At 44.2% G+C, this 24,672-nt stretch overlaps 1 protein-coding gene across 1 annotated transcript in view; it reads left to right on the top strand.

Moving 5' to 3' along the window:
• The window catches only part of ZPLD1 (zona pellucida like domain containing 1), a 120,257-nt gene that overhangs the window by 69,485 nt on the left and 26,100 nt on the right, over positions 1-24,672 (top strand). The window contains exons 5-7 of the mRNA XM_072133067.1: positions 19,063-19,135; positions 20,483-20,580; positions 23,039-23,119. Coding sequence (XP_071989168.1) covers positions 19,063-19,135; positions 20,483-20,580; positions 23,039-23,119 — 252 coding nt within the window. The remainder of the gene's footprint in view (positions 1-19,062; positions 19,136-20,482; positions 20,581-23,038; positions 23,120-24,672) is intronic.

Genomic DNA, 24,672 nt, shown 5'->3' on the forward strand with positions numbered 1-24,672 from the left:
CAATATTGTGGTTCTATGCTTCTGTGCTGTGGAATTACATACAAAAAGTTAAATATCTAATTTAATTTTGGTTAAAGATTAGAGATGAGCGAACACTAAAATGCTCGGGTACTCGTTATTCGAGACGAACTTTTCCCGATGCTCGAGTGCTCGTCTCGAATAACGAACCCCATTGAAGTCAATGGGAGACTCGAGCATTATTCAAGGGGACCAAGGCTCTGCACAGGGAAGCTTGGCCAAACACCTGGGAACCTCAGAAAAGGATGGAAACACCACGGAAATGGACAGGAAACAGCAGGGGCAGCATGCATGGATGCCTCTGAGGCTGCATAATCGCACCATTATGCCAAAATTATGGGCAACAGCATGGCCATGACAGAGTGACAGAATGAAGCTAGATAGCATCTAAAACATCCAATAATTGACCCTGACACTATAGGGGACTTCATGCAGAGGCAGCGGCAGCAGGCTAGAGAGTTTCATGGCGACATACCCTAAATGGACTCAGGCTTCAAACCAATGGGTGGCAGAGAGGAACCAAAGGAGGTGAGCAAGAAGCGCTCAAATAATATCGGTACATGATAAAAGTTTGCCAGTATATTTTGTGGATTACACAGCAGGGTGGCGACAAAGTTAACATGGAAGCCATGAAAACAACCCAAAATTCTGCCTGACACAGCTCGTTTGATAAGGGGACGATGTATGGAGGCAGTGAACTAGTAGTAGATTAAAGGTGCTGCAGTTAAAACTATGTTAGTTGGATCTTGGCATGGAGCTGGCGCTCCGCTGCCAGGCGAGCTTTCGCCAATCCAAGCCCCTGTCTCTAGGCTACTCCCCAAACAGCACTTCTAAGAACCTTTTGTATAAGATCAAGTGTAGTAGCGTTCTTATAAGTTTAGGATATGCCGGGTGAGGGGAATGTAAACAGATGCGCAAGAAGCGCTGAAATAATATCCCTAAATGGTAAAAGTTTGCAAGTATATTTTGGGGATTACACAGCAGGGTGGCGACAAAGTTAACAACTTTGATGTGGAATGCCCTGTAATAGCTCTTGGGCGGTGTGCCTTTTATCGCCTAGGCTCAGCAGTTTCAGCACCGCCTGCTGTCGCTTAGCGACGGCACTGCTGCTGTGCCTAGAGCTACCGACTGATGGCGCCATGCCCACGGATGGTAATTCGGAGGAGGAGGAGGTGGAGGAGGGGTGGGAGGAGGTATAGTAGGCCTTTGAGACCTGGACCGAGGTAGGCCCCGCAATTCTCTGCGTCGGCAGTATATGACCAGCCCCAGGGTCAGACTCGGTCCCAGCCTGCACCAAGTTAAGTGTAGTAGCGTTCTTATAAGTTTGGGATATGGCGGGTGAGGGGAATGTAAACAGATGCGCAAGAAGCGCATGATGCGCATGGAGCTGGCGTTCCGCTGCCAGGCGAGCTTTCGCCAATCCAAGCCCCTGTCTCTAGGCTACTCCCCAAACAGCACTTCTAAGAACCTTTTGTATAAGATCAAGTGTAGTAGCGTTCTTATAAGTTTAGGATATGCCGGGTGAGGGGAATGTAAACAGATGCGCAAGAAGCGCTGAAATAATATCCCTAAATGGTAAAAGTTTGCCAGTATATTTTGGGGATTACACAGCAGGGTGGCGACAAAGTTAACAACTTTGATGTGGAATCCATGAAAACAACCCAAATTTCTGCCTGACACACCTCGTTTGATAAAGGGACGATGTATGGAGGCAGCTATATGGACGACTTTTGGAGGTAGCAATGGAGACAACGTGTGGAGGCTGCTATGGAGACAATTTAATTTGGATAGTGCCTGTATGTGGCAGTCCCAAACATTTTTCAAACCAGAGGAGCAGGTAGGTGGCCCTCCAGTAAAATGGGATAGATTGAGTGCCTGTATGTGGCAGTCCCAAAAATGTTTCAAACCAGAGGAGCAGGTAGGTGGCCCTCCAGTAAAATGGAATAGATTGAGTGCCTGTATGTGGCAGTCCCAAAAATTGTTCAAACCAGAGGAGCAGGTAGGTGGCCCTGCAGTAAAATGGAATAGATTGAGTGCCTGTATGTGGCAGTCCCAAAAATTGTTCAAACCAGAGGAGCAGGTAGGTGGCCCTGCAGTAAAATGGAATAGATTGAGTGCCTGTATGTGGCAGTCCCAAAAATTGTTCAAACCAGAGGAGCAGGTAGGTGGCCCTGCAGTAAAATGGAATAGATTGAGTGCCTGTATGTGGCAGTCCCAAAAATTGTTCAAACCAGAGGAGCAGGTAGGTGGCCCTGCAGTAAAATGGAATAGATTGAGTGCCTGTATGTGGCAGTCCCAAAAATGTTTCAAACCAGAGGAGCAGGTAGGTGGCCCTCCAGTAAAATGGAATAGATTGAGTGCCTGTATGTGGCAGTCCCAAAAATTGTTCAAACCAGAGGAGCAGGTAGGTGGCCCTGCAGTAAAATGGAATAGATTGAGTGCCTGTATGTGGCAGTCCCAAAAATGTTTCAAACCAGAGGAGCAGGTAGGTGGCCCTCCAGTAAAATGGAATAGATTGAGTGCCTGTATGTGGCAGTCCCAAAAATTGTTCAAACCAGAGGAGCAGGTAGGTGGCCCTGCAGTAAAATGGAATAGATTGAGTGCCTGTATGTGGCAGTCCCAAAAATTGTTCAAACCAGAGGAGCAGGTAGGTGGCCCTGCAGTAAAATGGAATAGATTGAGTGCCTGTATGTGGCAGTCCCAAAAATTTTTTAAAACAGAGGACCGGGTAGGTGGCCCTCCAGAAAAATGGAATAGATTGAGTGCCTGTATGTGGCACTCACAAAAATTGTTTCAAACAGAGGACCGGGTAGGTGGCCCTCCAGAAAAATTAAATGCATAAAGTACTATAGGTAGAGCCAGTGGGCCCTGTCAAAAAATAGCCAGTTTCCTCTGCTTTACTGTACAAAGAGCAGGAGAAGGAGGAAAATGAGGAGGAGGAGGAGGAGTGGATAAATTATTCAGGTTGAGCTTCCTTCACCTGCTGGAGATTGGAAATTAGGAGAAATCCATGCTTTATTCATCTTGATAAGCGTCAGCCTGTCAGCGCTGTCAGTCGACAGGCGTGTACGCTTATCGGTGATGATGCCACCAGCTGCACTGAAAACCCGCTCGGACAAGACGCTAGCGGCAGGGCAGGCAAGAACCTCCAAGGCGTAGAGCGCCAGTTCGTGCCACATGTCCAGCTTTGAAACCCAGTAGTTGTAGGGAGCTGTGTGATCATTTAGGACGATGGTATGGTCAGCTACGTACTCCCTCACCATCTTTCTGTAAAGATCAGCCCTACTCTGCCGAGACTGGGGACAGGTGACAGTGTCTTGCTGGGGTGACATAAAGCTGGCAAAAGCCTTGTAAAGCGTACCCTTGCCAGTGCTGGACAAGCTGCCTGCTCGCCTACTCTCCCTCGCTACTTGTCCCGCAGAACTACGCACTCTGCCGCTAGCGCTGTCAGAAGGGAAATACTGTTTCAGCTTGTGCACCAGGGCCTGCTGGTATTCATGCATTCTCACACTCCTTTCCTCTCCAGGGATGAGAGTGGGAAGATTTTGCTTGTACCGTGGGTCCAGGAGAGTGAACACCCAGTAATCGGTGCTGGAATAAATTCTTTGAACGCGAGGGTCACGGGATAGGCAGCCTAGCATGAAATCTGCCATATGCGCCAGAGTACCAACGCGTAAGAATTCACTCCCCTCACTGGCCTGACTGTCCATTTCCTCCTCCTCCAACTCCTCCAACTCCTCTTCTTCTGCCCATACACGCTGAACAGTGAAGGACTCAACAATGGTCCCCTCTTGTGTCTCGCCAACATTCTCCTCCTCTTCCTCCTCATCCTCCTCCACCTCCACCTCCTCCGATATGCGCTGAGAAACAGACCTCAGGGTGCTTTGGCTATCAACAAGGGAATATTCTTCCCCCGTCTCTTGTGACGAGCGCAAAGCTTCCGACTTCATGCTGACCAGAGAGTTTTTCAACAGGCCAAGCAGCGGGATGGTGAGGCTGATGATGGCGGCATCGCCACTGACCATCTGTGTTGACTCCTCAAAGTTACTCAGCACCTGACAGATATCAGACATCCACGTCCACTCCTCATTGTAGACTTGAGGAAGCTGACTGACCTGACTACCAGTTCTGGTGGAAGTTGACATCTGGCAGTCTACAATCGCTCTGCGCTGCTGGTAAACTCTGGATAACATGGTCAGTGTTGAATTCCACCTCGTGGGCACGTCGCACAACAGTCGGTGAGCGGGCAGTTGGAGGCGGCGCTGCGCTGCCCTGAGAGTGGCAGCATCTGGGCTGGACTTCCTGAAATGCACACAGATGCGGCGCACCTTCGTGAGCAAATCAGACAGATTGGGGTATGTCTTGAGGAAACGCTGCACTATCAGATTTAACACATGGGCCAGGCATGGCACATGTGTCAGTCTGCCGAGTTGCAGAGCCGCCACCAGGTTACGGCCGTTGTCACACACAACCATTCCCGGCTTGAGGTTCAGCGGTGCCAGCCACAGATCAGTCTGCGCCGTGATGCCCTGTAATAGCTCTTGGGCGGTGTGCCTTTTGTCGCCTAGGCTCAGCAGTTTGAGCACCGCCTGCTGTCGCTTAGCGACGGCACTGCTGCTGTGCCTAGAGCTACCGACTGATGGCGCCGTGCCCACGGATGGTAGTTCGGAGGAGGAGGTGGAGGAGGGGTGGGAGGAGGAGGAGGCATAGTAGGCCTGAAACACCTGGACCGAGGTAGGCCCCGCAATCCTCGGCGTCGGCAGTATATGAGCAGCCCCAGGGTCAGACTCGGTCCCAGCCTCCACCAAGTTAACCCAATGTGCCGTCAGCGATATATAGTGGCCCTGCCCGGCAGCACTCGTCCACGTGTCCGTGGTCAGGTGGACCTTGTCAGAAACGGCGTTGGTCAGGGCACGGATGATGTTGTCTGACACGTGCTGGTGCAGGGCTGGGACGGCACATCGGGAAAAGTAGTGGCGGCTGGGGACCGAATACCGAGGGGCGGCCGCCGCCATGAGGTTGCGAAAGGCCTCGGTCTCTACTAGCCTATAGGGCAGCATCTCCAGGCTAAGCAATCTGGAGATGTGCACATTAAGGGCTTGGGCGTGCGGGTGGGTTGCACTATATTTGCGTTTCCGCTCCAGCGTCTGGGGTATGGAGAGCTGAACGCTGGTGGATGCTGTGGAGGATCGTGGAGGCGACGATGGGGTTTTTGTGGCAGGGTCCTGGGCAGGGGGCTGACTAGCAGCTGACACAGGGGAAGGAGCAGTGGTGTGCACGGCCGGAGGTGAACGGGCTTGTTGCCACTGAGTGGGGTGCTTAGCATTCATATGCCTGCGCATACTGGTGGTAGTTAAGCTAGTAGTGGTGGAACCCCTGCTGAGCCTGGTTTGGCAAATGTTGCACACCACAGTCCGTCGGTCATCCGGTGTTTCCTTAAAGAACCTCCACACTTCTGAAGATCTAGCCCTCGCCGCAAGAGCCCTCACCACGGGAGCTTCACTAGTTGACAGTGGCGCTGATGCACCAGCTCTGGCCCTGCCTCTCCGTCTGGCCCCACCACTGCCTCTTCCAACCTGTTCAGGTCGAGGACTCTCCTCCGTCTCAGAAGCACTGTGTTCACCCGGCCTCTCAACCCAGCTTGGGTCTGTCACCTCATCATCCTCCGATCCCTCAGTCTGCTCCCCCCTCGGACTTCCTGCCCTGACAACAACTTCCCCACTGTCTGACAACCGTGTCTCCTCATCGTCGGACACCTCTTTACACACTTCCACTACGTCAAGAAGGTCATCATCACCCACAGACTGTGACTGGTGGAAAACCTGGGCATCGGAAAATTGCTCAGCAGCAACCGGACAAGTGGTTTGTGACTGTGGGAAGGGTCCAGAAAACAGTTCCTCAGAGTATGCCGGTTCAAATGCCAAATTTTCCTGGGAGGGGGCAGACTGGGGGGGAGGAGGCTGAGGTGCAGGAGCTGGAGGAGTGGCGATTTCGGTGACATGGGTGGACTGCGTGGAAGACTGACTGGTGGTGGACAAATTGCTCGAAGCATTGTCAGCAATCCACGACATCACCTGTTCGCACTGTTCTGGCCTCAACAGTGCTCTACCACGAGTCCCAGTAACTTCAGACATGAACCTAGGGAGTGTAGCTCTGCGGCGTTCCCCTGCTCCCTCATCAGCAGGTGGTGTCTCACCCCGCCCAGGACCACGGCCTCTGACCCCTGCAGTAGTTGGACGCCCACGTCCCCGCCCTCGTCCTCTACCCCTAGCCCTCGGGTTAAACATTTTTAAAATGAGAGTTATAACTTTATTTTTTTTTTTACTTTTTTTTGTTTTTTTTTGTGTTTTTTTTTTTTTTGTGTGTTTTTTTTTTTTTTTTGAGTTTTTAAAACCAAACAATGCTATCCTATTGCTATGGCTATTTTCTAGCCAAGTATCAAAGGAAGCACAGTACTATGCCAGATGAGATGACACTGAGTTATTGCCTAATAGAAATCCAACCCCTACTGAATTTTGCCACTTCGGCCTTTGCTATGGATATGTGCGCCACTAAGCGCAGAACACAGCGGTCGCAAGTCCCACTACAAATTGCTCAGAATTGGCAAGTACATGCACTGCAGAAACTACAGCCACCAGCAGATCAACCAGAAATCAAATATATAGAACGCTACTGTAGGCTTCAAGAAGCTGTTTGTATTCTCCTATGGCTATTTTCTAGCCAAGTATCAAAGGAAGCACAGTACTATGCCAGATGAGATGACACTGAGTTATTGCCTAATAGAAATCCAACCCCTACTGAATTTTGCCACTTCGGCCTTTGCTATGGATATGTGCGCCACTAAGCGCAGAACACAGCGGTCGCAAGTCTCACTACAAATTGCTCAGAATTGGCAAGTACATGCACTGCAGAAACTACAGCCACCAGCAGATCAACCAGAAATCAAATATATAGAACGCTACTGTAGGCTTCAAGAAGCTGTTTGTATTCTCCTATGGCTATTTTCTAGCCAAGTATCAAAGGAAGCACAGTACTATGCCAGATGAGATGACACTGAGTTATTGCCTAATAGAAATCCAACCCCTACTGAATTTTGCCACTTCAGCCTTTGCTATGGATATGTGCGCCACTAAGCGCAGAACACAGCGGTCGCAAGTCCCACTACAAATTGCTCAGAATTGGCAAGTACATGCACTGCAGAAACTACAGCCACCAGCAGATCAACCAGAAATCAAATATATAGAACGCTACTGTAGGCTTCAAGAAGCTGTTTGTATTCTCCTATGGCTATTTTCTAGCCAAGTATCAAAGGAAGCACAGTACTATGCCAGATGAGATGACACTGAGTTATTGCCTAATAGAAATCCAACCCCTACTGAATTTTGCCACTTCAGCCTTTGCTATGGATATGTGCGCCACTAAGCGCAGAACACAGCGGTCGCAAGTCCAACTACAAATTGCTCAGAATTGGCAAGTACATGCACTGCAGAAACTACAGCCACCAGCAGATCAACCAGAAATCAAATATATAGAACGCTACTGTAGGCTTCAAGAAGCTGTTTGTATTCTCCTATGGCTATTTTCTAGCCAAGTATCAAAGGAAGCACAGTACTATGCCAGATGAGATGACACTGAGTTATTGCCTAATAGAAATCCAACCCCTACTGAATTTTGCCACTTCGGCCTTTGCTATGGATATGTGCGCCACTAAGCGCAGAACACAGCGGTCGCAAGTCTCACTACAAATTGCTCAGAATTGGCAAGTACATGCACTGCAGAAACTACAGCCACCAGCAGATCAACCAGAAATCAAATATATAGAACGCTACTGTAGGCTTCAAGAAGCTGTTTGTATTCTCCTATGGCTATTTTCTAGCCAAGTATCAAAGGAAGCACAGTACTATGCCAGATGAGATGACACTGAGTTATTGCCTAATAGAAATCCAACCCCTACTTAATTTTGCCACTTCAGCCTTTGCTATGGATATGTGCGCCACTAAGCGCAGAACACAGCGGTCGCAAGTCTCACTACAAATTGCTCAGAATTGGCAAGTACATGCACTGCAGAAACTACAGCCACCAGCAGATCAACCAGAAATCAAATATATAGAACGCTACTGTAGGCTTCAAGAAGCTGTTTGTATTCTCCTATGGCTATTTTCTAGCCAAGTATCAAAGGAAGCACAGTACTATGCCAGATGAGATGACACTGAGTTATTGCCTAATAGAAATCCAACCCCTACTGAATTTTGCCACTTCAGCCTTTGCTATGGATATGTGCGCCACTAAGCGCAGAACACAGCGGTCGCAAGTCTCACTACAAATTGCTCAGAATTGGCAAGTACATGCACTGCAGAAACTACAGCCACCAGCAGATCAACCAGAAATCAAATATATAGAACGCTACTGTAGGCTTCAAGAAGCTGTTTGTATTCTCCTATGGCTATTTTCTAGCCAAGTATCAAAGGAAGCACAGTACTATGCCAGATGAGATGACACTGAGTTATTGCCTAATAGAAATCCAACCCCTACTGAATTTTCCCACTTCGGTCTTTGCTATGGATATGTGTGCCACTAAGAGCTAAACACAACGGTAGCAAGTCCCCCTGCTAATTCCTCACAAAATGGTAAAAGATGCAAATTAAAATAAAAAAAGTAGAACGTTATTGTAGCCCTAAGAAGGGCTGTTGGGTTCTTTGAGAATCACTCCTGCCTAACAGTAAGCTAATAGAACACCCTAACGCTTTCCCTGAGCAGCAGCAGCTCTCTCCCTAGCGGCATCCAGAGACAGAATGATCCGAGCAGCGCGGCCAGCGGCTAGTCTATCCCAGGGTCACCTGATCTGGCCAGCCAACCACTGCTATCGACGTGTAAGGGTACCACGTCATGCTGGGTGGAGTGCAGAGTCTCCTGGCTTGTGATTGGCTCTGTTTCTGGCCGCCAAAAAGCAAAACGGCGGGAGCTGCCATTTTCTCGAGCGGGCGAAGTATTCGTCCGAGTAACGAGCAGTTTCGAGTACCCTTATGCTCGACCGAGCATCAAGCTCGGACGAGCATGTTCGCTCATCTCTATTAAAGATCTATTTCCTGACCAGCTCTTTAATAGCCTGCTAATCTGCTTCTGTAGCACACAGAACTATGCCTTTCATTGTGACTCATCTCAGGTAAAAAGAGGCGATTCCAGAGTGCTTCTTCTTTAAAAAAAAAAAGGTTAATGAGCTACTTTTAATATTAGAGGCAAAGCTAAAAAGGATATTTCATATTCTACCTGGGGAAAATGGTGACTCAGTGAAAAGTTGGTGTCATTGTCCATTTGAATATACACTAGTCATTATATAGTTTACTGAAATAATAATAAAATAGTAATAATAAAACTTCTGCAAATGAAAAAGCAACAAAGAATCACTATTAGTCACTTTTATTTTTAAGTCATATGCAGATTTTTGCTAATGCCAAGCAATATTATTTTGAAATTTTTAATCAGTATTTTGCATGTGTTCCCCAATACTATGCTAATTAAATTCCTACAGGTCAGGTCTTGTGGATGTTCCATAGAGAAATAACATGTTTTATTTATTGGTAAAAGTAATTAAATCACTTGTGTAGTATTAATTAAAGCCAAAATATATGACCTGTTGATGGTTCCTAGAGGATTAGTGTAAAATTTCAATAATAATTTTTTATAGTTTAGAATCTGATATTCATCACTTTTGTGTTAACAAGTAACATAACTGTATAGCAAACTCATGTATTTATCAAACAGCATCATCCATTCAATTGGTATTATAATATTTTTTGGTGAAACTGACTGTGACGAACCCCTACTCTCAGGTCAAGTGACGGGGTGCACTTACACTAGAGAGTATTACAATTTAGTACATAAAACCTTGTCCACTTACGTAAAGTGATGTAGATTTATGCTAAATTCTACTCTACTAGCATTCAATACCCAAACCTTTCACTGCCACAACCTATACTTTACTTATTAAATTGTAATAAGAAGGCAAATAGGTGCCTGCCTCCATAAATACCTCAACAATTTGAAAAAAACCCAAAATATAGATAACCCATTTTTAGAAGATTCCTTAAAATTTTATCAGGACATCTACCACCAGTTTCTCATTTACAGTATAGCCTATAATGCATGCTCGTTACCTGAAGGGGATGAGAGACCCGTTTTCAGCTTCCTCCCTCAGAGCCAGAAAATAAGGCTATAAAAACATACAAAGGAGCCGGAGGCCCTTCAGCTCCAATCACCTGCGTGCCTCCTGGCTCCTCTGCTACCTAATTTATGCACGCCCGCCCGCCACTTAAATGTTATGCTTCATCTAGCTGTCTTGAAATCTTGCATAGGGGTGCATAACAAGCTGAGATTTGTTATGTTTTAAAGATTATTATGCAAATTGTCACAAAATCAGTTTGTAGACTCATATTTAACTCACCAGATGATAGTCCAATGACAGTAATGGGGTCCTGACTAGAGATGAGCGAGCATTAAAATGCTCAGGTGCTCGTTATTCGAGATGAACTTTTCTCGATGCTCGAGTGCTCGACTCGAATAACGAACACCATTTAAGTCAATGGGAGACTCGAGCATTTTTCAAGGGGTCCAAGGGTCTGCACAGGAAAGCTTGGCCAAACACCTGGAAACCTCAGAAAATTATGGAAACACCACGGAAATGGACAGGAAGCAGCAGGGGCAGCATGCATGGATGCCTCTGAGGCTGCTTAATTATGCCAAAATTATGGGCAACAGCATGGCCATGACAGAGTGACCGAATGAGGCTAGATAGCATCTAAAAGATCCAATAATTGACCCTGACACTATAGAAGACGGCATGCAGAGGCAGCGGCAGCAGCGGCAGGTTAGATAGTGTCATGGCGACATACCCTAAATGGACTCAGGCTTCAAACCAATGGGTGGCAGAGAGGAACCAAAGGAGGTGAGCAAGAAGCGCTGAAATGATTTCCTATATGAACAAAAGGTTGACGGTATATTTAGTTGATAACACAGCATGGTGGCGACATAGTGACCAAGTTCCATAACGTATCTGGTGAAACACCCGAAAAATGAGCCTGACACAGCTCGTTTGATAAGGGGACGACATGTGGAGGCAGCCATGGAGACGACTTCCATGATCAAGAGTGACAGTATGGGGCATCCATATTGCTTCTATGATTGAAACTTCAGGTCTCCAGCATGGCAGCGACAGATGCGCTGAGTTCCATTATGTATCTGGTGAAACACCTGAAAATTATGCCTGACACAGCTCGTTTGATAAGGGGGTTAATGTGCTATATATCCTCTCGCGCTCCAGCGTCTGGGGTATAGAGAGTTGAAAGTTGCGCATGGAGACATTGGTGGATGCTGTGGAGGATTGTGATGGCAAAATGGACAGGAAACAGCAGGGGCAGCATGCATGGATGCCTCTGAGGCTGCCTAATCTTGGGATGGAGCTGGCAGTCCGCTGCCAGGCGAGCTTTCGTCTGTCCAAGCCCCTGTCTCTCGGCTCCTCCCCAAACAGCACTTCTAAGAACCTTTTGTATAAGATCAAGTGTAGTAGTGTTCTTATAAGTTTGAGTTATGGCAGGTGAGGGGAATGTAAACAGATGCGCATGAAGCGCTGAAATAATATCGGTAAATGATTAAAGTTTGCAAGTATATTTTGTGGATAACACAGCAGGCTGGCGACAAAGTTAACATGTTTGATGTGGAAGCCATGAAAACAACCCAAAATTCTGACGGACACCGTTTGCTAAGGGGACGATGTATGGAGGCAGCTATATGGACGACTTTTGGAGGCAGCTGTGGAGATGACGTGTGGAGGTAGCAATGGAGACAACGTGTGGAGGCAGCTAAGAAGACGACGTGTGGACGCTGCTATGGAGACAATTTAATTTGGATAGTGCCTGTATGTGGCAGTCCAAATAAGTTTTCAAACCAGAGGAGCAGGTAGGTGGTCCTCCAGAAAAATTAAATAGATTGAGTGCCTGTATGTGGCAGTCCAAAAAAGTTTTCAAACCAGAGGAGCAGGTAGGTGGCCCTTCAGAAAAATTAAATAGATTGAGTGCCTGTATGTGGCACTCCAAAAAATTGTTTAAAACAGAGGACCGGGTAGGTGGCCCTCCAGAAAACTTAAATACATAGAGTACTATAGCTAGAGCCAGTTGGCCCTAGCAAAAAATAGCCAGTTTCCTCTGCTTTAGTGTACAAAGAGGAGGAGAAGGAGGAGTGCATAAATTATTCAGGTTGAGCTTCCTTCACCTGGTGGAGAATGGAAATCCTGAGAAATCCAGGCTTTATTCATCTTGATAACCATCAGCCTGTCAGCACTGTCAGTCGACAGGCGTGTACGCTTATCGGTGATGATTCCACCAGCTTCACTGAAAACCCGCTCAGACAACACGCTAGCGGCAGGGCAGGCAAGAACCTCCAAGGCGTACAGGGCCAGTTCGTGCCACATGTCCAGCTTTAAAACCCAGTAGTTGTAGGGAGCTGTGTGATCATTTAGGACGATGGTATGGTCAGCTACGTACTCCCTCACCATCTTTCTGTAAAGATCAGCCCTACTCTGCCGAGACTGGGGACAGGTGACAGTGTCTTGCTGGGGTGACATAAAACTGGCAAAGGCCTTGTAAAGCCTACCGCTGCCAGCACTGGACAAGCTGCCTGCTCGCCTACTCTCCCTCGCTACTTGTCCCGCAGAAGTACGCCCTCTGCCGCTAGCGCTGTTAGAAGAGAAATACTGTTTCAGCTTGTGCACCAGGGCCTGCTGGTATTCATGCATTCTCACACTCCTTTCCTCTCCAGGGATGAGAGTGGAAAGATTTTGCTTGTACCGTGGGTCCAGGAGAGTGAATACCCAGTAATCGGTGCTGGAATAAATTCTTTGAACGCGAGGGTCACGGGATAGGCAGCCCAGCATGAAATCTGCCATATGCGCCAGAGTACCAACGCGCAAGAATTCACTCCCCTCACTGGCCTGACTCTCCATTTCCTCCTCCTCCAACTCCTCTTCTTCTGCCCATACACACTGAACAGTGAAGGACTGAACAATGCTCCCCTCTTCTGTCTCGCCAAAATTCTCCTACTCTTCCTGCTCATCCTCCTCCACCTCCTCCGATATGCGCTGAGAAACAGACCTGAGGGTGCTTTGGCTATCAACAAGGGAATCTTCTTCCCCCGTCTCTTGTGACAAACGCAAAGCTTCCACCTTCATGCTGACCAGAGTGTTTTTCAACAGGCCAAGCAGCGGGATGGTGAAGCTGATGATGGCGGCATCGCCACTGACCATCTGTGTTGACTCCTCAAAGTTACTCAGCACCTGACAGATATCAGACATCCACGTCCACTCCTCATTGTAGACTTGAGGAAGCTGACTGACCTGACTACCAGTTCTGGTGGAAGTTGACATCTGGCGGTCTACAATCGCTCTGCGCTGCTGGTAAACTCTGGATAACATGGTTTATGTTGAATTCCACCTCATGGGCACGTCGCACATCAGTCGGTGAGCGGGCAGTTGAAGGCGGCGCTGCGCTGCCCTGAGAGTGGCAGCATCTGTGCTGGACTTCCTGAAATGCTCACAGATGTGACGCACCTTCGTGAGCAAATCAGACAGATTGGGGTATGTCTTGAGGAAACGCTGAACTATGAGATTTAACGCATGGGCCAGGCATGGCACATGTGTCAGTCTGCCGAGTTGTAGAGCCGCCACCAGGTTACGGCCGTTGTCACACACAACCATGTCTGGCTTCAGGTTCAGCGGTGCCAGCCACAGATCAGTCTGCGCTGTGATGCCCTGTAATAGCTCTTGGCCTTTATTGCTGCTGTGCCTTTTATTGCCTAGACTCAGCAGTTTGACCACCGCCTGCTGTCGCTTAGCGAAGGCACTGCTGCTGTGCCTAGAGCTACCGACTGATGTCGCCATGCCCACGGATCATAATTCGGAGGAGGAGGTGGAGGAGGGGTGGGAGGAGGCATAGTAGGCCTGAGAGACCTGGACCGAGGTAGGCCCCGCAATCCTCAGCGTCGGCAGTATATGACCAGCCCCAGGGTCAGACTCAGTCCCAGCCTCCACCAATTAACCCAATGTGCCGTCAGCGATATACAGTGGCCCTGCCCAGCAGCACTCATCCACGTGTCCATGGTCAGGTGGACCTTGTCAGAAACTGCGTTGGTCAGGGCACGGATGATGTTGTCTGACACGTGCTGGTGCAGGGCTGGGACGGCACATCGGGAAAAGTAGTGGCGGCTGGGGACCGAACACCGAGGGGCGGCCGCCGCCATGAGGTTGCGAAAGGCCTCAGTCTCTACCAGCCTATAGGGCAGCATCTCCAGGCTAAGTAATCTTGAGATGTGGACGTTGAGGGCTTGGGCGTGTGGGTGGGTTGCACTATACTTCCTTTTGCGCTCCAGCGTCTGGGGTATGGAGAGCTGAACGCTGCGCATGGAGACATTGGTGGATGCTGTGGAGGATCGTGTAGGCAAAGATGTCGTTTTCGCACGGGAGATGTTTGGGCCGGGGTCCTGGGTGGGGGGCTGACTAGCAGAGGCAGCAGATGACACAGGGGAAGGAGCAGTGGTGTGCCCGGCCGGAGGTGAACGGGCTTGGTGCCATTGAGTGGGGTGTTTGCGCATACTGGTGGTAGTTAAGCTAATAGTGGTGGAACCCCTGCTGATCTTGGTGTGGCACAGGTTGCACACCACAGTCCGATGGTCATCCGGTGTTTCTATAAAGAACCTCCAGACTTCCGAAAATCTAGCCCTCACCACAGGAGCTTGACCACGTGAAAAATTTGGCGCTGATGCACCAGCTCTGGCCCTGCCTCTCCGTCTGGCCCCACCACTGCCTCTTCCAACCTGTTCTCATCGAGGACTCGCCTCCGTCTCAGAAGCACTGTGTTCACCCGGCCTATCAACCCAGCTTGGGTCTGTCACCTCATCATCCTCCGATCCCTCAGTCTGCTCCCCCCCTCGGACTTCCTGCCCTAACAACAACTTCACCACTGTCTGACAACCGTGTCTCCTCATCGTCCGACACCTCTTTACACACTTCTTCCACTACGTCAACAATGTCATCATCACCCACAGACTGCGACCGGTGGAAAACCTGGGCATCGGAAAAGAGCTCAGCAGCAACCGGACAAGTGGTTTGTGACTGTGGGAAGGGTCCAGAAAACAGTTCCTCAGAGTACGCCGGTTCAAATGCCAAATTTTGCTGGGAGGGGGCAGACTGGGGGGAAGGAGGCTGAGGTGGAGGAGCTGGAGGAGTGCTGATTTCGGTGACATGGGTGGACTGCGTGGAAGACTGACTGGTGGACAAATGGCTAGAAGCATTGTCCGCAATCCACGACATCACCTGTTCGCATTGTTCTGGCCTCAACAGTGCTCTACCAAATTGCGAATTCCTCACAATATGGTACTAGCTGCACTACTAGTGCCAGCAAGGCCAGCCACAAGCAAATCAACTATATATTATAAAACGCTATTGTAGGCCTAAGAAAGTCGGTTGGGTTCTTGTTTGCCTAGTTTCTAACAGCACACAAGAACTGGATTTTAAGTCACTTTAAATTTTGAAAAAAAAAAAAATCGTCAGACTGTGTCTAATTCAATCAAACCCCTAATAAATTGTCCCACTTAGGTGTTTGAGATGTGTGTGTCACTAAGAGCTAAATAGAACGTTCCCAAGTCTCTCTGCAAATTCCTCACAATATGGTACTAGCTGCACTACTAGTGCCAGCAAGGCCAGCCACAAGCAAATCAACAAAAAAAAAAAAATAAATAAAAAAAAAAATATATATATATATACATATATATGTATAACGCTATTGTAGGCCTAAGAAAGTCGGTTGGGTTCTTGTATGCCTAGTTTCTAACAGCACACAAGAACTGGATTTTAAGTCACTTTAAGTTTAAAAAAAAAAAAATCGTTAGACTGTGCCTAATTCAATCAAACCCCTAATAAATTGTCCCACTTAGGTGTTTGAGATGTGTGTGTCACTAAGAGCTGAATATAACTTTCACAAGTCTCCCTGCAAATTCCTCACAATATGGTACTAGCTGCACTACTAGTGCCAGCAAGCCCAGCCACAAGCAAACAAACAAAAAAAAAATATATATAACGCTATTCTAGCCCTGTTGGGTTCTTGTAGACTCACTCCTGCCTAACAGTAAGCTAATATAACACCCTAACGCTATCCCTGCAGCAGCAGCAGCTCTCTCCCTAACGGCATCCAGACAGAGAATGATCCGAGCAGGGCTAGTCTATTCCAGGGTCACCTGATCAGGCCAGCCAACCACTGCTATCAACGTGTAAGGGTACCACGTCATGCTGGGTGGAGTGCAGAGTCTCTTGGCTTGTGATTGGCTCTGTTTCTGGCCGCCAAAAATCAAAACGGCGGGAGTTGGCATTTTCTCGAGCTGGCGAAATACTCGTCCGAGCAACGAGCAGTTATGAGTACGCTAATGCTCGAACAAGCATCAAGCTCGGACGAGTATGTTCGCTCATCTCTAGTCCTGACGCCCTGAGGAAGTTGCCCTGACGGACCTCGTGGGGTACCTCTATCCTCACATTGAGATATTTCCTTCCTTTATTTCACTACTGGGTATTTATATCAATGGATTGATTTTGTGTTGAGTCATTCACTATCCTAGGAAGTGCCATTTGTTCCCTTTGAAGCAACCATTTTAACATTTTGAATAGGACAATATCCTTCTATACACATTGAGGTAATAATAGGACATAGTTCCATTCTTTATTCAATTGTTGAAATCTGCTTTCAGAGGAAGTGTCACTCATATTTTTGCATTGTTGTAAGGGATTTGGCTCACTGACTTATGATGGTCTCATACACGGGTCTTTTTTTATGTACTTTTGTACTTTTTAGCAATTTTAAGTGTTTTGATATTTGTTGTGTGGTATATTGACTTTACTAATGAAATAAAGTATTTTTGCACTATTTGCCTATACACACTATCTTTGTCTCTTCTATATTTGGGGTTAATTTTTTTGTGTGTTGGCATATGTTGTCATATGTTTATCTTTTTTGATATTTCATACTATTTAGTTATGCAGATCTCTTCACTATACAAGTAAATAATGGGGTCCTGCAAATGCAGATATATCACTGCACTGCTCTGCCCTGCCACCCTAGTCCTGATTGACAGGTCTCACTACTGCAGAACATACTGCCTTATCTAACTAGTAGTTGAGGACTGTCTGCTAATATTAAACTGCAGGTATGTACAACTTCCTTTATTTTTCCCTTCAGGGGCTCTAGGAAAGGTAGGTAGGAAGTTGTACACAATCCCTTACTGGAACATTGAGAAAGAGACATACACAGACAGTGGTTGTGATTCAGCGCTGCTACATCATAATCCCCTCCCTCAGAAAGGAGGGGGCTGAGAGGGACCTGGTTATGTGAAGAGTAATAAAGCTTATGCTGCCCTCAGGAATTGTGTTCAGAGAGTCACATGTCTCTCATTCATGAGGGGGCAGGATAACCAGTGTCAGTATCAATGAGGCGGGTGGGGTATACCAACTATACTGTAGCTCCCCACCTCGATGACTGGATTTGAGGAATCAATAAGTCTTTTTTAGAAGAACGCTGGCTCTAATCCCATAGATGAAGGCATCAGTGGAACATGTATTAAGACATCTAGAAGGTACTGTGTGTGGTTTGTGGGGGTGTTCTCTGGTGACAGGTTCTTTTCAATAACGCACGTGCAGTGCAGACATAGTTGTCAGGTAAAAAATAAAAAATGGTTGCAAGAATATGCATACAATACATACACAAACAGTTATAAAATAAATATGGATAAAAATGAATAGTCTTATTAGTGAATAGTCCAAAGGTAATCATGCTGTGAAGACTCAGCAGATAACAATGAACATTTGCATAGCCCAATAATTTTTTACTTAATGGATTTTCCTCCCCATCTTGTAAAATCACTTGTGGGTTTACGTTAGAGGGGAATGTACCCATGCTAATGTGAACTGTACTGCCCCTCAATGAGGTATTATTACAACTCATAACTCCTCACAGAGGATTTTTATAATGATGCAACCATCTTCAATGAACTTGGTTCTCCATTCTCTATCACTCTATCACTAAACTTTGGGGTTGCTATGCCGTAAATCAGGGTGATGCACCGTTGGTTTAAATATCTCTAAGTAACTGTGAAATGTAGTTAAGCTAACAATTGGTTTCTTTCCCCTGTCTCATAGAGGTACAAGGAGAAGCAGGGATTAACCGTCACATAACCCCATTCCTTGATCAGTGGTTCGCCCAACACTTAAATTCATATAAAACTCGTTACAATCAATTTAAAGCAAGCAACAACATGGATCCATATAATATTGCTGTGAAGGCAGTGGATGAAATCTGCACTTGTGCAGTTGCAGATTTTCTAGGCTTAACACTGCTAACTCAAAGATGTAGGATTGTTTAAAACTATTTTGGTATTTATCTTTGAAACTTGGGATTTTAGCACTTTTTTGTCATAGTTTATCTTCTGTAAGTTTGAGTTTCAAATTCACTTAACATGTTAAAGCTGTCAGTGACCCCACATTCATATACAACACTATCAATACTTGTCTCCCACTTAAGCATCCGATAGACTTTGTTTAACATTACAGAAATAGGTTAATCAAATATTAAAATTATTTCCAGAATTCAATTAAATTTCATTCCTTTGTCTTCTAGTCTTTCAAAAAATCCCTAGCATGGTTGTAAAAATATCTTAATGTGAATCACCAATTTAATAAATTTGCTGCCACATAGTCTGTGTCTCACAATCATCAATTACCATTGTAAGTGTTGAAATGTTAATTTCAGTCTTGTGTATGTGACTTCCAGACCATGTATTACATTCACAATGTCATTGTATCTTTAAATACTCTTTAGTTATATAATAAGTAATTTTATGTTGCATACATAAAATACACAAAAACCAGAAAAACTTATTTTATATTTTATACTAAAATAAGGTCCATTTTATAGAATTTGATCTTAACAAAGTATAATTTTATATCTGTCCATGCAGATCTTCAGCTGCTATTTCTGTAAGAGATGGAAATGGTACATTCATCAGCACATTGAATTTACTTCTCTATAATGTAAGTAGAAACAATATAGTTTCTTGAGTTTTACCTATTGCATTTTGTAATAACCACCTGCAATGTTGCTGTACAAAATGAAATCTACCGGGGAGAAAGCAATAGAAGTATGGCAACATTGTAGTGCTGTCTACGGCCTAAATGAATATCAGGTGACGCAATCAACCAGTAGTACAATACATAGAACTGTTCATCCTTATCTTTAAGATAGTAGAACATCTGATACAAAAACGGTAATAATATAAAGAAATGAATACAATAAAACTCAATGTCATTAATCACAAAATGGAGCTAAAATTGTTTGATTTTATGTTTCACAAAATTTTATGCGCTTTCTAAAGTAGGTGGAGTTATTACCAAGAAGGCCGCCATTTACAACTACATCTCCCATGATCCTGCAGTTTTAAGTAACCAATAGTCCCTGTTATGCTCTGCTCCCAGTGATGATGTAATAGACTTTCCTGCTATGTTACCATAGAAATGATGTGTAACTGCCATCACTGTACATTACCCCACTGAGATAACGTCTCCCCACAACAGTGGCCATACTGGATGCACTGCAGCCAACCGACTACAACCAAAAGGGTGGTGATCACCTTACCTGCCCAGGCAGGTGCAGGACATGTGATGTGGACATGTGACCAGCATGTCCTGTGTCTCCTCCACAGGGGCTGGTTAAAGGGCCGGTAGCATTTTAATTCTTCATTGTAGTGTACGTCATAACATTTTTATGGGAGCAAAGGGGAGCAAAATTTTAAATACCAAATAATTACATTTTAGCTTTTAATTTTATTGTCCATTTTATTGTGAATTATGCTTATTATGTGAATACACCTTTAAGCAAGGCTATGGTTGCAAGGGTTAGAAGATGACATTTTTCATATAACAGAGTGTACAAGCTTATTTATTTCTCTTCTTTATATAGCACCAACATAATGTCACCACTTACTGTCCCCAATAGAGCTCACAATCTAAAATCCCTTACAGTGTATCATTGGAATATTGGAGTAAATCATGTTACTTAGAGAAACTCATATAAAACTATAAATTTGTTATATCACTTCCTATCACTAATCAAATCATTAGCTAGTGGTTTTAAAGCATAGTAAACAAAGTAAAACAAAAGACAATACAATCATAAATTCAGACAAACACGATAGTAGATATATAATATTGGGATTTATCTCAAACATGAATAATTAATTAGTGTACAAGAAAAAAAGCTATATATCAGGTCCTGCCATACAATATTCTATTAAGAAACACTGCTTGCTATTGATTGCCTTTCATTGCTACTTTACCGTTGTTTAGAAGATTAATTCATATTCCTAATGTTTACTATCACAGGATTCAACCTACAGCCAGCAATTGCTGATTCCAAGCACCGGCTTGCCATTGAAAACTAAAATATATGCGGCTGTGAGAGCGACCAACCTTGATGGACGGTATTTTGAAAGTTTTTATTTCTCCTGATTTTTTACTGTCTTTTGTCCTTGCATGTAAATGTTTCACAAAACAGTCTTTGTAAATGAGGAATGTGCATAGATGTTACTTCTTGTATATAAAGCAAAGGTAATCCATATATTCTCTAAACTTCCAGAGATTAAACTTCTGAACATCAATATTTGATAAGTCTATAAAAATGTCACAATACTGACAGTATATACAGTATATATGAACACATAAATACTTATACATAATCCACAGTTACATGTACCCCTAAACAAACTTTGTGTTGACTTGACTCTTTCCACCCTTAAAAAAGACTATTACACCCATATTCCAATGTGGTTCACAAAATTTAATAAATGGCAACTTGTTTGTACAACTGAGGAATTGGAAAGTTCAGTTTCACAGATGCCAAATAAAATTGTGATATTTATGACTATGACTTATGATTATGACTTCTTATGTATTGTAAGTTAAGATTCCACTTATATTGTATAATAATGGATATGCAGTTATTCCTGAGGTACCCAACATAGAAAGTTATCTTTTATAACAGAGTAAATGTTACAAGCTTCTGAAGTTTCTTTGAAGTACATTTCTAAAATTATCTGAAAGATAAAAAAGGGATGTATTATGAAATCTAGTACATGTGAAACTTCTTTCAGGCTGCGGAACCCAAAATAAAAGAAATTATATACTTTACAGTAAGAATTTAAAATGGGATCAATCAGTTTCACTTTCCATCAATTGGATATTACATGGACATCTACAAAAAATTATTGTTGTTCTAAATGAAAACAGACATCAAACTACATTATTCAATGGGCCTTGTGTATTTCATTCAAAACTGTTTTTTGGCAAACTGTCCTTTTACATTCTCTAATATCCCACAAAATTTGACAAATTGTAAACGTTAGATTGTGCCCGTTATACATTGTTTTTCTGTCTGTACTGGCTCAAAATACCTTAAAGAAAAAGTGTTCCTTTGGGAGCTTTGGCAATAATGCTTGAGAAATTGTGTTATTTCTTCTTAACTATGTTGCTATGTACCTTTCCATCTAATTATTCTAAAACCGTAGAAGCAGAATTGTGATTACTATCTTGAATTTAGACAGCTTATAGCTAGATAAGATTCAACATCATAGAGGCTTCATAACACTGTATGAAACAATTGGTTTATCTGTAGACTTTGGTCTATGTGCTACCTCTTGTTCGATTTACATTAGACCAATATTTTTTAAACATCTGCTTTTCACTAAGGCACTTTTATTTCCCCAATTAAAAATTTTACATTTTTGTGCTTCAAGAGGACCTGTCACCCCCGAAAAATACCCCCACCAGATTAGCTGACAGCAGCCGTAGCGGGGCTTATTCACAGCGCCGGTTGAATGTTCAGTCGGCGCTGTGAATAAGCCCCTCTGCGGCCGCTGTCATCGTGCCGCATCACATAGAGCTGGAAGCGATTGCACAATGCATACCCTGCTGCCGGCGTTTCTTACATGTCCCTGACTGACAGGGGCGTGGAGGGGGTGTGTCAGCCGGACCCCTCATGAATACGGCCAAATGCACACACATATTTTAATAAAAATTCAATAAATATACAGGATTAGGGGGAAATAATTTGGTGGGGGCATTCTTCGGGGCTGACAGGTCCTCTTTAGGACTTACTCCCTGCAAAGTTGGATGCACCTATGTTATGCTGTGTTGCGCTTAATTTAACACTAATATGCAGATGTCTTTTAAAGTGGCATTCTCATCTTAGCATTCATATTCAATTTTATGAATCTTCCATATATATATATATATATATATATATATATATATATATATATATTGTATATTTGTATATCAAATGTCCGTGCATGACCCACAGCTGTCCTATGGCAATGAGCTTTGAAGCCAGATGGTCAGGCAGGCCTCAATAGCACATGGCTAGCCACGGCTGCCGGAATTCGGGTTGGTCGTATCCGAGGAAGCTATCTTGTTTCTAAGAGACAACATGGCTACATTATCTTCACACAGGAACATTTTTTTTAATTACATCCAATTGAAAAAATATTTACATATGGCAGATTAATTTAATTAAATGTGAATGGCCAGATAAATCACCAACCTGTTCAAGTGAGTCCAAAATGTGTCTAAAACACATACTTAATCTATTTGAGGCACCCCAATATTTGGAGCTAAATTGAGCCATAACTGACACCATTATTGTAGTAAATCTACCATTTTGGTGTACCATTATCAAACAGTCACATGTTCTATGATAAAAGACTGCATCAAAAATGAACCACCCTTTAATATGTAATCAAAATAGGTAAAATACAAATACAGTTTACACAAATTTAGAAGCTTTCAAGGAATTAATGTTCATGCTAAAATAATGATGCTATTAAATAGGGCTTTTAGTTACTTTAGACTGATTACCATTTTCTTGCTGATTTATCACCATAGGTGGAATGTTTTAATGGACTATTGTTATACAACACCCTCTGGTAATCCAAATGATGACATCAGATATGATCTCTTCCTCAGGTAAAACGGATATTATTATAAACAATATTATTATAAACAATTCAAGTATTTGCAGTATTCTGCAAAATGTGATTTACCTTAGTATTTGTTTCCTACTGATGGATGTATTGTTTACCTACGCCCATTCATACTTCTAAAGGGGTAACATGTACATGTTATCAGTCAGTCCTTACTGCAGCATATGTGTGTACACGGATATCACAAAATGCACTTAACCCTTTCACAACCTGTGACGTAATAACACGTCACTTGTCGTCCGTGGGTGAATGGAGAGTGCTCACGGGCATATTGCAGCAAAGACTTATTGTAATGAATGAAGAGGAGAATCCCAATATACTGCCATATTGTAGTATATGGTAGGATCGATCAGACAACCTAGGATTAAAGTACCCTAGGGCAGTGATGGCATACCTTTTAGACACCGAGTGCCTAAACTACAACCAAAACCCCATATTTTTCGCAAAGTGCCAATGCGACAAATTAAGCAGTAACTTATTATTACCTGCTCTTTCACAGGTTTAAATTGTAATGGCACCCGAGGACACCATAACAGTAGAAAGAAGGAGAAGAAGTTTGGATTATCATTGTAGCTTCCTTCTGGGGTCCTGGGCTGCCTGGGACTGCAAGAGGCCTTGAGTCCTGTCTGGCAAATTATACCCTAGGGTGATGGCAAGGGTGCCCATAAAGAGGGCTCTGAGTGCCACCTTTGGCACCCGTGCCATAGGTTCGCCACCACTGCCCTAGGGAGTCTGAAAAATAGTAAAAGTAAAAATTCAAAAAAGTAAAAAAAATTTATAATTAAAAAACCCTAAAAATTCAAATCACCCCCCTTTCCCTAGAACTGATATAAATAAACAGTGAAAATCACTAACACATTAGGTATCGCCGTGTCTGAAAATGCCAGTTCTACCAAAATATAATAACATTTTTTCACTGCATTTAAGCCCGTAACGGAAAATAGCGCTCAAAGTCGAAAATGGCACTTTTTTGCCATTTTGAGAAACATAAAACATAAAGAAGTGATCAAAAGGTCATACAGTCATTAATATAGTAGCATTGAAAACTCCATCAGAAGTCGCAAAAAATGACAACATGCACAACTCTGTACACTGAAGTATGAAAAATGTATTAGCGCCAGAAGATGGCAAAATAAAAAAATATTTCTACGAGTTTTTAATTTTTGTAAATGTATGAATACATTATAAAACCTATACAAATTTGTCATCCCGGTGATAGCACCGACCCAAAAAAGTAGATACATCATTTGGGGTGGACAGTGAAAGCTGTAAAATCCAAGCCCATAAGAAAACGGCGCAAATGCATTTTTTCACCATTTTCACTGCATTTTTAATTTTTACCACTTCCCAGTACACGGCATGGAATAATAAACACCATCTCTATGAAGTGTAATTTGTTACGCAGAAAACAAGCCATCACACAGCTCTGTATGTGTAAAAATAAAAAAGTTATAGATTTGTGGGGAGTGAAAAATGGACATGAAAAAACAAAAATGGGGGAGACCCTTAAAGGGTTAAAGCTATGACTGAGATAAG

This window comes from Engystomops pustulosus, chromosome 2 (genome assembly GCF_040894005.1).
Source record: "Engystomops pustulosus chromosome 2, aEngPut4.maternal, whole genome shotgun sequence".
Taxonomy (NCBI): domain Eukaryota; kingdom Metazoa; phylum Chordata; class Amphibia; order Anura; family Leptodactylidae; genus Engystomops; species Engystomops pustulosus.